The 13,898-nt window shown below is 34.5% G+C and overlaps 2 protein-coding genes across 2 annotated transcripts in view; both read left to right on the top strand.

Moving 5' to 3' along the window:
* Window positions 1-13,638, top strand: part of LOC108729406 (eukaryotic translation initiation factor 2 subunit gamma) — an 18,227-nt gene extending 4,589 nt beyond the window's left edge. The window contains exons 4-9 of the mRNA XM_018458514.1: window positions 8,945-9,178; window positions 9,277-9,435; window positions 10,358-10,587; window positions 10,667-10,811; window positions 10,916-11,085; window positions 13,288-13,638. Of these exons, the coding sequence (XP_018314016.1) occupies window positions 8,945-9,178; window positions 9,277-9,435; window positions 10,358-10,587; window positions 10,667-10,811; window positions 10,916-11,085; window positions 13,288-13,524 (1,175 nt within the window). The 3' untranslated portion in view covers window positions 13,525-13,638. The remainder of the gene's footprint in view (window positions 1-8,944; window positions 9,179-9,276; window positions 9,436-10,357; window positions 10,588-10,666; window positions 10,812-10,915; window positions 11,086-13,287) is intronic.
* On the top strand, window positions 3,120-5,154 carry LOC108729405 (Suppressor of variegation 3-9). The gene has a single exon (XM_018458513.1). It carries the CDS (start codon window positions 3,185-3,187, stop codon window positions 4,991-4,993), a length of 1,809 nt encoding a protein of 602 aa, XP_018314015.1. The 5' UTR covers window positions 3,120-3,184; the 3' UTR covers window positions 4,994-5,154.
* Window positions 13,639-13,898: the final 260 nt, after the last annotated feature.

Below are 13,898 nucleotides of genomic sequence, written 5' to 3' on the forward strand. Positions count from 1 at the left end.
TTTCCCCGAATGCAGCCAAAGTGGTAATGCACTGCGCAAGCCGGAATCTGGCACCATTGAGTAATCTACCGAATGCAGCGTGCTCGGACTTCAATGTATAAGAAAATAGCAAATGACGGCATCACTGTCTTCAATGTATAAGAAAAAAAAGCAAACGAATTTATTTCTCAATTTCAACAGTTTTCAATGAGATAACGAAAAGGAGCGTTTAGCTTATGAGCTAAGTTTTGGACAGGTCTGCTTTAAATGTTTTAACTTTCGTTAAAAGGATAAAGTATCTATTCTTTAATATGAGAGACATTTAAAAAGTTTCACGAATGAATACATAGATGACATTAGAAAAAACCTATTTGCATGACTTTGTTACGCTATTTTTTATAGTGTCAACATTATATAATTTTTCTTTCCAGCGTCATCTATTATTCGCAAAAATTTTTAAACATCTCTCGTAATTGCAAAGATATATGAGCCGTTTATTTTGAAAGTGGCCTAAGTCCATTTGTCAATTTTTTGTTGTTGACTGTACTAGCGTGTACAACTTGAAGTTAGCTGTCATAAACAACATTTTGCGGTTAAGTATATTCAGAGTATACGATAATTTCTGACACATAAATTTTCGCAATTATTTCAATAATTAAAAACATTACTTTGAAAGTGGCCTAAGTCCAATCTATTATAATGTGGAAATCATAGACCACAAATTTTTAGTATTAGGACATTCATTTTTACCGAATGATAGAGATTTTGGCGTCGTAGAAATGTCATTAAAGAAAAATAATTTACTGTTTGTCCCCCAAGATTATTATAATGTTATCAAAAAGTGCCGGAAAGGTAATAACTTTATTTTAAATGAAATGAAACAAGAGGATTTCATATCAACAAGATTTTTGGAGGACGCAGTTTTTAAAAGGGTAAAGAATTCTAACGGAGAAACAATAAATTGGTTAAAAATATGCTGGATGCGTTTTTTGAGAAATGAACCATATAAAATTTTCTAAAGATATCAATGGATGAGAATGCAGAGTTTAAAATCCTGGATTTATTACCACGCGTCGAGGTAGACCAAGAAAATTCGAAAATATTGTATTGACACCACTTTATAAAAATATAAGACAAATTTCAACAGCGAAATACAAGGACATGATGGACTTACTACGATATATACTACCGGAGCACCATGACTTCTTCAAATCCCTCCCGCATACACAAAATGTAGATGAGCAGTAAATTGTTATGTAATTTATATAGTTAGAAGATTTCCTGAATTGCATAAATTGTGTTTTTGAAGTGTTGTAAAGAAATAATATAAAATAAATTGAGTATTGTTTTTTCAATTTGAAGCATTTTAAATTGTCGAATGGACTTGGGCTCTTTCAAATTTTATAACAAATCTAGTTGTTAATTTTGAAAGTGGCTTAACTCCATTTGTAGTAAGAAAACACATATTATTCACTTAATAATTGCTATTATTTTAATAGGAATTGTAAATTTAACTCTCTTAGATACACTTAAGCAGTGTGACATGTTGGTATCCTATACGTATATTTTTAATTTTATTGAAACGCAAACTCTTAAATATCTCAATTTAAAAATAAATGGACTTAGGTCACTTTCAAAATAAACGGCTCATATAGTCGAGAAAACTCTACATATTTTTTACTGTTAAAGTGATAATGACAAATAGTTAACTTAAAAAATAATAAAATTTTAATTTTAATCTTTATATTATTATGTCCTTTGAAATGTGAATTTTGGTAAGAAAAAATTGAGATAAGAGGTAAGTATAATCTTTATATTATAATACAGTTAAAAATTAATAAGCATTTTAAGATATTCATAGTCGATTCTTATATTTAAAATTCTCTTAAATACAATCTTAAGATAGCATAAACCAATTACAGAGCCATATTAGTATCTTAAGACATTACTTAATACGGTCTTGAAATAAGCATCGACTATGACTATTCCCCGTAACTCGCTCTATTTCCGTTCATTACATATATAAATGTCTTTTGAGGCTTCCACGGGTATCTTCTTCAAAGAAGCTGTATGATTTGCGGATTATCTCCATGTTTTAGAACATTATTAAATGTCAACGGTTCATGAACAGTTCACTTCATCAAAATGAGAGCAACCTAATGCCGGTATCAGATCGTACTGATGAAGTGAACTGTAATGTTTATGAAACGTTAACATTTAAGGCAGAATTTGATAAGGTGGGCCCAACCTAATAAAATCTAGTGCGTTTACTAGTTTGTACTTAATGCATATGCGTAGCCTTTTTTACTTCACGAATATTTTTCGACTATTTACTGACTGTCAACGGGGTAAGGATAGTTTTCTCGGCCCATTTTCTCAAGTGTTTCACAGCTATCTTATTATATCGTTTTATTCAAATTGTTTTTATTTACAAATGATCAGGGTTGAAGACAGGGTTAAAGACTAATGTTGTTTTTGTTAAACATACCAATCTTGCAACAAGAAAAATCAACATGTCATTTCTCGCTTATGACTTCACGATTCAATATGGCTGAGATGAGTACTCAGGAGCTTTAATAATGTGTCAAGATATAAAAATAATCCGTAGACCGTGTAGCTTCTTTAATATATACACATTTAACAAATCAAAACTGTGTGGTATGTGGTAAATCATAGTATTAACATTAACATTTGCTAATAATTCGTGCACATTCTACGCCGTTATATATTATTGTTTGGAGTTTATTTGTAATAAAATATTTGATGAGGGGATTTTATATGGACGTCTTGCGTGATACTTGTATAGAGAACTAGTGTTTTATAACTTTCATCAAAATGCAAACTGAAACGATATCATATACTTTCAAAATGTATGTAAAAGTCTCGACAAAAATTTCTTAATTTTCTTAACTCGTGAAGCTGCAAATAGGATGAAAAGTCAAATATATCTTAAGAAGATATTAGAATCACACGCTGTCGTTATTATTATGTACCACTCGATCATGACATGAATAAAACATCCCGGTGTTATTCGTTGCTATTATTCGTCCGACAAGCCGAGTCAAAAAGCGAAAAGGAACGTTGAGGAGAAGGATAATGAAAACGAAATGAAATATAAGGAAAAGAAAAATGAGCGAAAAGGCAAGAGAGTTCATTCAAAAAACGTTAGAAAAAAAGGTAAAACAAAGGAAATGACGCTATTTGAATGTTTGATATTACAGACGCGGCGGATTGCAGTAGCAGTGAATCAGCAGATATACCTGTCAACATAATTAGCGAAACGCCAGTCGTTGTCCATAAACGATACGTCTCTTCTGCTGGACGCCTTGACGCACCATCGTGCGCCAAGATGCCTAAAATTCACAACACCCGGAGCCGCAACAACATATTTCGTCGCTTGAGTAGCAGCACAGAGCGTTCAGCCTCGTCTTCCTCATTGGTATCATTATTATCTTCTTCATCATCTACATCGTCGCACCAAACAATGAAATACCACCAAATGCTTGAAGTATTTGACGATAGCTCTAGCACGCGTAGCGGAAGTACGAACACGAGGAATTCAAGTAGCGACGGTCGGCAATCCGACTATGAAGAATTGTCATCTGATAATAGATTATTTACGCGAAGAGACATTGTAACTCTATGTTTAGATACTGAGATGAAGGAGGTGCGAGTACAATTGTATGATATCATGCGCATTGAGAAGTATCGAAAATTACTGGCACCAACGCTCGTCACGTCCAACAAGAAGAAGATGAAAGATTGTGAAGTGGAGAAGATTCTACAAAAACGAGAACATAGGGGACAAATACACTATCTAATCAAGTGGAAAAACTGGGATGTCAATCACAACTCATGGGAACCGTCGCAGAACCTCGACTGCGATGAACTGATATTTAAATTTGAGAAGGAGCGGGAAGAGTTGATCACTCAATTCAAGACAAAGATGAAGTTCGATCCGCAGGATTTTCATGTTCATATTTTTCTGGCGCAACATTATGAAACCAATAATAAAACAATCATCGACGCTATAAACGATGCCACTATTGCCATCGCTGGGGATAGTACATACACCGCAATTCGATATTACTTAAATCAAAACAAGCACGATATCGGTTTGGAGGAAAATATTAAAGAGAAGATATTGTTCATGCTGCTGCTTGAGCTGCGGTGTGAACAACTCAAATCCTTAGAGGAGTGGCAGACCAAAATGAATGAAATTACGGAGGGCAAGCCGATGATAAAAGTGGAGAACTTGGTGGATCTGCAGAATCTACCGCGAGACTTCTGTTATATCGACGAATATTTGTCAGGTCCAGGTGTTGATATACCGGATAATCCACCAATCGGTTGCAAGTGCAAAGGCACGTGCGGGACCAGTAAGAAGTCTGATTGCTGTTTTGCGCAGAACAACGACATAGTCAAGTCGTTGCCATACACGTCGGCGCGCCGACTACGCCTAAAGGAAGGTAATCCTATTTACGAATGTAACGAGCTTTGCGCATGCGACGAGACTTGTCCGAATCGGGTGGTACAATTAGGTACCGAAGCACAACTGTGCATCTTCCGTACGGACAATGAACGTGGCTGGGGTGTGCGCACTCTGCGCGCGATCAAGAAAGGCACCTTCGTGATCAAATATGTGGGTGAGGTGATTACTACGCAGGAAGTAAAAGAGAAACGTGGTAGAGATTTCAAGAGGACTGGTTGTTCATATCTCTTTGACCTCGACTACAACCGACAGCCGTCCCCGTACACCGTAGACGCTATTACGCATGGAAACGTTTCACACTTTATTAATCATTCTTGCGATCCCAATCTCGCGGTCTGGCCAGTTTGGATCAATTGTCTGGAACCGGATCTGCCGAATCTCGCGCTATTTGCTACGAAGGATATTAAGCAGAATGAAGAACTTACATTCAATTATGGTAATAAGAAGCCGCGCAAAAATGCGTTGAAAAATGGAGTTGTCTGTAAGTGTGGTACTGCAAAATGCCGGAAGTTTGTGTTTTAAGGAGTATGCTTGTCGTGTAACTTTCGTAAGCGTCAATTGATGATCTTAGTTTCTTCTTTTTTTTTTTCTGTATACAAAATTACTGGCATTAGTGACAACTATAATTTGGAAAGGATTTGGAAAGGAAGAATATACTCAGGACTAACTGAGATGAGAATAGTAACTCTGGCAATATAGTTACTCAAAACTTCGTTTGCAATTATTTTTCTAAGCTCAGTCTATCTTTTTGATTGAATTATAATAGCGCCAGCAAAGCTGTGAGTAATTATAAAGTTATTTGACTTACTATTAACAAAAAGTGATTTTATTGTTATATATAATTGCTATAATCCTTCAAATTTTAATGCATTATTTTTTTTTATTGAATGCTACATAATATTATAAAAGTCAAGCCCGCATTATAATAAAGCAGTTTTTCAAGTAAAATGTAAAATAAAAGCTTTTGAAAGTTTGATAACTATATAAAGTTACTATTGTATCTCATTATAAAGCATGTAGTATTTTGATCATGATTCGCATTTGATGCAATGACAAATGATTTTAATTTTATTATCTATTTTGATGCTTGTTAAAGAAATAAGACTTTAAAGTACAAACTGCAAACTTTAAACTAATATATAAGGAAAAGGATGCATGTGGTAAATAAGTTGGTGGAAAATTGTGGATGAATATAGAAGAAAGACGTCGAAAGAAATGTTTAACTAGAAGATAAATAAGGCTGCACACTGACATTTTTTTTTTTAATATTATTGAATAATTATTGATGTATTAAGTTTCATGAATATACTGAATTGTATCTGAGAGTGTGACAAAGCTGATTGTTGCATGGTTTTGTTTTAATACATTTTGTGCTAAAATTTTTATACTCGGGTAATTGTACAAATTAAATACAAATACAAGAAATATGATTAAAAATTCACGTTTTTCAATTACATAGTAACGTCGAGTTTTATTGTATATTATCCTTACAATTTGTATATTAATGTTACTTTTTTTCTACTTTTCCTTTCTTTTTTTTGCAGAACGCAGATTATATATTTCTTGAGTTATACAAGGTGTCCCATTTTAAAGGATCTACTCAAATATCTCAAACACTGCGTTAAATCGAAAAATGTTTCAGACAAAAATTTTTTTTATTTCAAAGAGGACATAAGATGGTACCATTGGTTTGACCTTGTGGTGTTATCGAGGTCAGGGCAAGGTCACTTTGAAACTCTCCATTTTTCATTACATATTCTTGTAGCTTACTTTGAGAATTTTTCAGAATATTATAATAAGCTATAAGGGGGGAGGCGAGGGTTCCATTTAAAAAGGTGAAACCTTGTCTTGACTTTAACAACGCCACTCAAGATTAAACCAATGGTATCATCTCCCTTCCGAAGTAAAAAAACTTTTGTCTGAAACATTTTTCGATTTAATGCAGTGTTTCTGAGATATTTGAGTAGATCCTTTAAAATGGGATACCTTGTATATTTCTTGCGTATATCTATATATGTATTTTGAACGTATCAAGTTTACAGTGTTTTCTAATCAGAGATTTTAGAAAAAGTCTAGGATCTTGTTTACTTCAACTTTTGTGAATGTGAATGATACGTTTAATTATGTAATTAAAGTTATTTCAGGAAATAAAATTAAAGGGGAAAGACTTTGAAAATTAGAAGACGCTACGAATGTGAATCTAAGCTCAGGATAAAAATATATTAAGAAACAATACTGTTATAATAAAAACGTTAAGAATACATACGAACGCATTCTCAGTATCTTGATGTTCATCAGCACATTGATTGTATGTATCGATTTTTTAGTATTATAACCGTGCGCCGTAGAATTTATAAATAAATTTTTGTTACGATAAATTTTTAATCACGATCATTCAGTAGGTTTGCGATTATAGCTTTTATTTGTAGAGTAAAAGGCAGAATCTTTGATACTTCATTTGTGAAAAGCGTAGTCCGATTTAATACATATAATATTTCTTCGGTAAATGCGATTAAATTCCATGGAAAGAAAATATTCTACTTTTATTCCAAGAAATAAAAACATTCTAATTACTTTTATATTGTATACGTTAGATAGTAATTGATAGTTATTAGAAAATCTTCGTGAGAGGATTTTTAGACATTAAAGATAACGGCGAAAGTCAATTTTTTATTCTGAATGGTGGACAATTAGATACATATTATGTGCAGTATGTAAAGCATAATCCGACACGTACAAATTCTTCACAACTAAGAGTCTGATCGCGTTAAGATATGCCAAAGAACAATCATCTGTAATAATTGTGTGACAGCATACAATTCGATTTCCGCTATGGAAATATCGAAGATAAACATATTCATACATATGCTTTCTTGTAACAATATCATAGCTAACAGCATTCTCGCATTGCAGTATTAAATAACTAAAATAGAGAATTTGTTTTACGTTGTCATCGTATCTTTTTACCACATCGGGATATAAATATATATTAATTAAAAATAAGATTTATCTTTAAGTTGTCTTGTTATCTTAGAGGCGGGACTGTCCTTGACACTCCGTGTTCATGTGCCACTCTATCACCGTATTCTCTTCACAGAGAATTTCAATCGATGACTATCTTATATTTTTTCAGACAAAGTCTTTGTAAGAGGATCTTTAGAAAATAAAAGTAACGGCGGGAGTCGACCTTTTATAGTCTCGGTCCACAACCTCGCTTTAAGAGGCATAAAGTCATAAATCGAAAGAGATTAAATGACAATAATTTTTCTCTTTAAACTGTTTTTACGCAGTCTTGATCTAAAAGTATAAGTTCTCTGACCGATATATTGTTATCACCTTACAACTTACACCTGTTACGACTTACGGCCTCTTGAAGCAAGATTGTGGACTGAATAGTAGGCAGTTAGATACATATTATGCAATATATAAAGCATAATCCGACACGTACAAATTATCCACAACTAAGAGTCTGATTGCGTTAAAAAATATGCCAAAGAAGAATTCACTGTAACAATTGTGTGACAGCAGTTCATTTTCCACTATGGAAATATCGAAGATGAACAAATTCACACATATGCTTTCCTGTAACAATGTCGCAGCTAACAATATTAAACATTATTGCGTTGCAGTATTAAATAACTATAAAACATGAGAATTTGTTTTACGTTATCATCGTATCTTTTGATCACATTGGGACGTAAAAGGTCGACGTAAACGTATATTAGTTAAAACAGATTTATTTTTAAGATGTATTGTTGTCTTATAATCGGGACTGTTTTGATACTGTGTATACATATACTCTATCGTCGTATTCTCTATACAGAGAATCTCAATCGGTGAATATTTTCTTACGTCTTTTAGACAAAAAATTGCACTATTTATATATACGTCGATGAGCACTTTTATACATGTAAGTCGGTATTATAAGAGATCAAACAATTATAGCTAAGAAAAATTCCTGTAAGATTGATCGTGCGCACGTTGTTATATTGATGAATGAACTAAAAATAAAATTTTTTACGAGATGAACTATGATTCATCGCGTTTATCTCTTCTCATGTAAAATTATATTATTGTTTCACGACATGTTTATTTTCCATAGTTTATTTCCCATGGGACGAAACGAGTTGGAAACTATTTTTTGATGACATTTCTATAACGTATAATGCATGTAATTATTTTATTGTACAAAGTTTTTATGAAGTATATTGTCTGATAAATCTAGACCACAAGCAACTAGAGCGTGGATCAAATATAATCTAACAAATATATATATAATATATTTTTATATATACATATATGAATGGTTTTTAAAATTAAAATACGAATTCACGCTGAAAAGGAATTTATTTTGAAAGTCGACGAACAGTAATATACAGCGCTTGATGAAACCCCTTTCGAAAAGAAATAATCCTCGCCAACTGAAGAAGAAGAAAGAAGAGCAAGTTGTCTGATTGCTCTTCTTCATTTCAGGATACGCCAACGCGAAGATTTACGAATGTGAAAATCCGAAATGTCCTCGACCTGGACGTTATATATCCGGCGGATCCAGCAAAGATGATTCTTTCCCTTGCATGCGTTCTATTTGTTCAGGGAGATTTCAATTGGTTCGACACGTCTCTTTTGTCGATTGTCCTGGACACGATATTCTTATGGCAACTATGCTTAACGGAGCAGCTGTTATGGACGCCGCCTTGCTTTTAATCGGTAAACGATATATTTGTTGATGTTGATCGTAAGACATTGTTTTGTCTCTTTTTAAAGTATATAAACTTTTTCGAAGTTATGATTCTATTGAATTGTAGCTGGCAATGAATCGTGTCCTCAGCCTCAAACGTCGGAGCACTTGGCAGCTATCGAAATTATGAAACTTAAGCACATAGTCATCTTGCAAAATAAGATCGACTTAGTTAAAGAAGCACAAGCCAAGGAGCAGTATGAGCAAATATTGAAGTTTATTCAAGGTATCGGTTTTTTATCTCAGGATATAATTTCATGCAGCTTCACTGGCGAAATTTCTCCACTCCGTCGAAAACGAAGCAACGTTCAAATTCTCTTCGCTGAAGCCCTTTTAAGCGTATGGCACACGATGCTTTCTTTCCTGTTAGATTCCTAGCTGGATTAGAATCTTGCCATCGTATTGACTGCGGTACTGACAATGCCAGCATCGCAGCTAATACGATAGCAAGAATCTATTTCAGCTAAAGCCTTGTCCATGCTAAAAATCGATCCGAGACCTCGGATGAAGAAAGAATTGACCAATCGCGTTGGTTATGTGACCAAATTGTGTTCGAATGCAATTTGTTAATTCTTTCTCTGTCCGAAATCGGCCCGATTTCTAGCATTTCATGGACATAAGGCTTAACAATCCAGCAAGAAAAGCATCGTGTACCGTCGGCTATATTACCTGCTTTTACCTTTTCATAGAAGATTCGCCGGCGAAGCTACTGCCACTATTGGTTCTTTACCATCTCAAGGTACAATTTTATGAAGTAAACATCATTGGTGAAATTCCTCCACTCCGCCGAAAACGAAGCAGCGTTCAAACGGTCTTCGCTGAAGTTCTTTTACCTGCTCATACCTTTTCATGGGACAAAGGTTCGCCGACAAAGCTACTGCCACTATGCCATGAATGATGAAGCATTAAAGAAGCGCATTCAAAAAATTGAACCAACCAGTCAAAAAATACTTCAAACTATTTGACCAATCAAGTGGTAGTATAAGTGACAATGTTGCTTCACTTATATGATAGAGTAGGGAAATTTCGCCAGCGAATCTTTACTGCATGAAACTTTATGCCTTAAGAGGATCCTAAAGACGATTAGCTATATTGAAAATAGCACACACAGACGATTTACGTGTCATTGACATATCATTTGAAATTAGGGACGGTGGCGGAAGGTGCTCCAATAATTCCGATTTCGGCACAACTGAAATATAATATCGAGGTACTGTGTGAATACATCACCAAGAAAATCCCAGTTCCAATGAGAGATTTCACGTCGGAGCCTCGACTGATTGTTATTCGATCTTTTGATGTAAATAAACCGGGCTGCGAAGTGGACGATTTGAAAGGTGGCGTCGCTGGTGGCAGCATCCTCAGAGGAGTGTTGAAAGTACAAACTAGATTAGTCTCAAATCAGGTTGATTTCTCCGATATGTGGAATCATGAATATCAATACAATTTTATTATAGGTCGGTATGGAAATTGAAGTTCGTCCAGGATTAGTGTCTAAAGACGGCGAAGGCAAGCTGACCTGTCGTCCGATATTCTCACGCATTGTATCTTTATTCGCCGAACAGAATGAACTGCAATTTGCTGTACCTGGTGGTCTAATTGGTAAATAATATTTTCAAATGTTTGTAATTAATCGCTCTAGTACGAACAGAATCGTAATAAGTTCCGATCGTTTTGTAACAATAATAGATTGTGATTTTTTTAAGGTGTTGGAACCAAAATTGAGCCTACTTTATGTCGTGCTGATCGTTTAGTTGGGCAAATTCTTGGAAGTGTCGGTGCATTACCTCAAATATTCATCGAACTGGAAATTTCGTATTATTTATTGAAACGTTTATTAGGAGTGAGAACCGAGGGTGATAAAAAGGGTGCGAGGGTGAGTCCATTTTCATTCTGCATTTACATTATCACATTCAAATTAATGTGTGTTTTCTGTAACTATACGGTTTTAAGGATAATTAAATTGTAATTTAACGGATTGTTCTTAACTAGCATTCCCATAAACATTGCCGATATGAATATTTTATATAATGGTTTATTTTCTGATATACAGAGTGTCTTTGCATATAATGTCAAAAACTCCTACAGCGGCTTTAGCACGTGAAAACAAGACCAAGTCCAAGATCTAGATATTCGTCTATCTAGATCTCGTCTAGATCTCGTTTCGTTGAAACGAAACCAAAATACTAGCTGTAGCAGTTTTGGCACTGTTTGCAGAGACTGTATAAAGGAGACTGTTAAAAAAGTGTCGATTTTCGCCTCCAAGATACACTTGAATAAATCTTAAAAAATCATTGTTTGGGTCCTCAGAAAACCGAAAATAACAATCGTTTTTGCGAGAAGTGGTGGAAACATTGCTGAATTGTTTAAATATAGTAAAAAAATAACATTATTTATGTATACAGTTAATAAGTGAAAAAAATGATGATTTTAGCTAGAAACGTAAGTATAGTATAAGGATGCGAACTACTTCAGCATTATGTAGGATGTACCCACATAGAGCACAGTCTGCTTAGCATTCCTTGAAAGAGATCAGATCTTCATTTCCAGATAAGGTTGCGGATAACTTTATCCAGGAGATATCTTCATTGTACTCTGGGAGATATCTCTTGATAAAGTTATCTAGCGGTGAAGAAATTGAAGACATAAATCTAACTACTAAAATTAGGTCATGACGGTAAAAACTACGGCTGTAACATAAAAAGCAAAGAAAGCACAATAATGCAATTTCGGGAAAATTAATAAAAAATTAAAAAATCATGGTGTACATCGTCAAATCTCATACTTTACATACAAGAGTCACCAAGTGTCTACAGTATAAATTTGAACGCATTTGATTCACTTACAAAAATTATGCTCAAAAAATCGAAAGATGATATAATTTTGGCCGGTACTATATTATTCCAAGAATCTGCTGATATTAAATACTTCATATAGTTAATATACACAAAGTGCTTCTGCAACCTACACATTGTGAAGTTTTGTTTAGTGGCGCTCTTTAACGTATGTGTGTTGTACATATTTTATATCATATATATATATATATATAATTGAATTTTACACTATATATATGTAAAATGTAAAATTTAATTTCTCTTGTCTTGTTCTCCGCCGGACTTGCGATCTAATCTTGTTCTACATTACCATTAAAGCATGCCTCTGCCCGTAGGCAGATAGACAACTCGACTTACTAATGTGTAGGTTGCGGAAGCATCCTGTACAGATTCTTTTGCAATCAAAATCACTTGACTCTTTAATATGATTAAGAGTGAAGCAAATGTTGACTAATGTGTGTGGATGCAAGATAGGTCAACGTGTTGTGGAACGTTGTAACACTTGTGTGATTTTTTTGCTCAATTCCAAGAAAATATCTTGATTCTTGCTCTTTGATTTTGAAAAAGTCACAAGTATCAGATGAAAAGTAAAGTCATTCACACTTCATCCATATTATGCATGTACGCACGCACGCGTTGCAGAGAGAGTTTGGAGTCGCACCGTATCAATGCGCTCCTCGCTCTGATGAAGTAAACGGCAAAGTTCACGAAACATTGGCATTAGCAATGGACCAAAACGTGACGATAACCCGCAAACCTTCTGGTATCTTTGAAGATAATACCCGTGAAAGCCTAAAAAACGAAGTTCTATTCTCTGTCAAGGAATGCTAGGCGGACTATACCTCCACGTGATGCATCCTGAATAGTACTAAAGTAGTCCATGATCTTTAGATGAAGAATGTATATACTTATGTTTCTGGCTAAAATCATCATTTTTCACTTATTAATCATGTATGTAAATAATGTCATTTTTTATTATATTTAAGTAATTCTAGTAATGTTCCCAATTATTTCCCGTTTTTTAGGATCCAAACAATGATTTTTTAAGTTCAGATGTATCTGAAGTCTGCCAAGGGGTATTTTGAGGACAAAAATCGACACTTTTTTAACACCCTCTTTATTATTTATATTCTTGGTTAGCTTGTAATTATATCTAGCCTTGTTTTTCCCTAAAATTATGTTTTTATTCTGTAATAAAAAAGATCTTAATTTATTTATTGTTTCTGTAAATATCTCGATGATAGGTACCAAAGCTATCAAGGGGAGAGGTACTGCTTGTTAACATTGGATCGTTGAGCACCGGTGGCAGAGTACTGGCTACTCGTGCTGACTTGGCAAAGATCAGCTTGACGAATCCAGTGTGCACTGAGATCGATGAGAAGATCGCGTTATCCAGACGAGTGGAAAAGCATTGGCGTTTAATCGGATGGGGTCAAATTTGCGGAGGTCAAACAATAGACCCCATTTTAGATCGAAAATAATGGTGATATTTGAATTAGCTTCTCTCAAAGCTATTATTTCTACGATTTGTTCACAACACTACAGTTGGTCTTGTGTACGAAATATTTATAATAAAAATTGGAAACTACTCTTGCCAAGACTAATTCATTCAATAGCGTTATAATTCAAGTTCTGGCCTTCCTTATGCCGGTGTCACATTGGTTAAAATTGGCTAAAATAGACTTGTCAACAGTAGTCAGTAATTTATAGCAGCACTCGGCACGATTTACACTTCTTGGCTAATTTTCGACTCGGCCCTGCCTTCTGCTACTCTTCTTACCTCATCACCCCGCGCGCAGTCCAAATGCCGCTCGACGTTTAGGAGTGTATGACTCTAGTAGACATGGGGTCCATC

Source organism: Mycetomoellerius zeteki, unplaced genomic scaffold, assembly GCF_001594055.1.
Source record: "Mycetomoellerius zeteki isolate Tzet28-1 unplaced genomic scaffold, Tzet1.0 scaffold73, whole genome shotgun sequence".
In the NCBI taxonomy this organism is placed as follows: Eukaryota; Metazoa; Arthropoda; class Insecta; order Hymenoptera; family Formicidae; genus Mycetomoellerius; species Mycetomoellerius zeteki.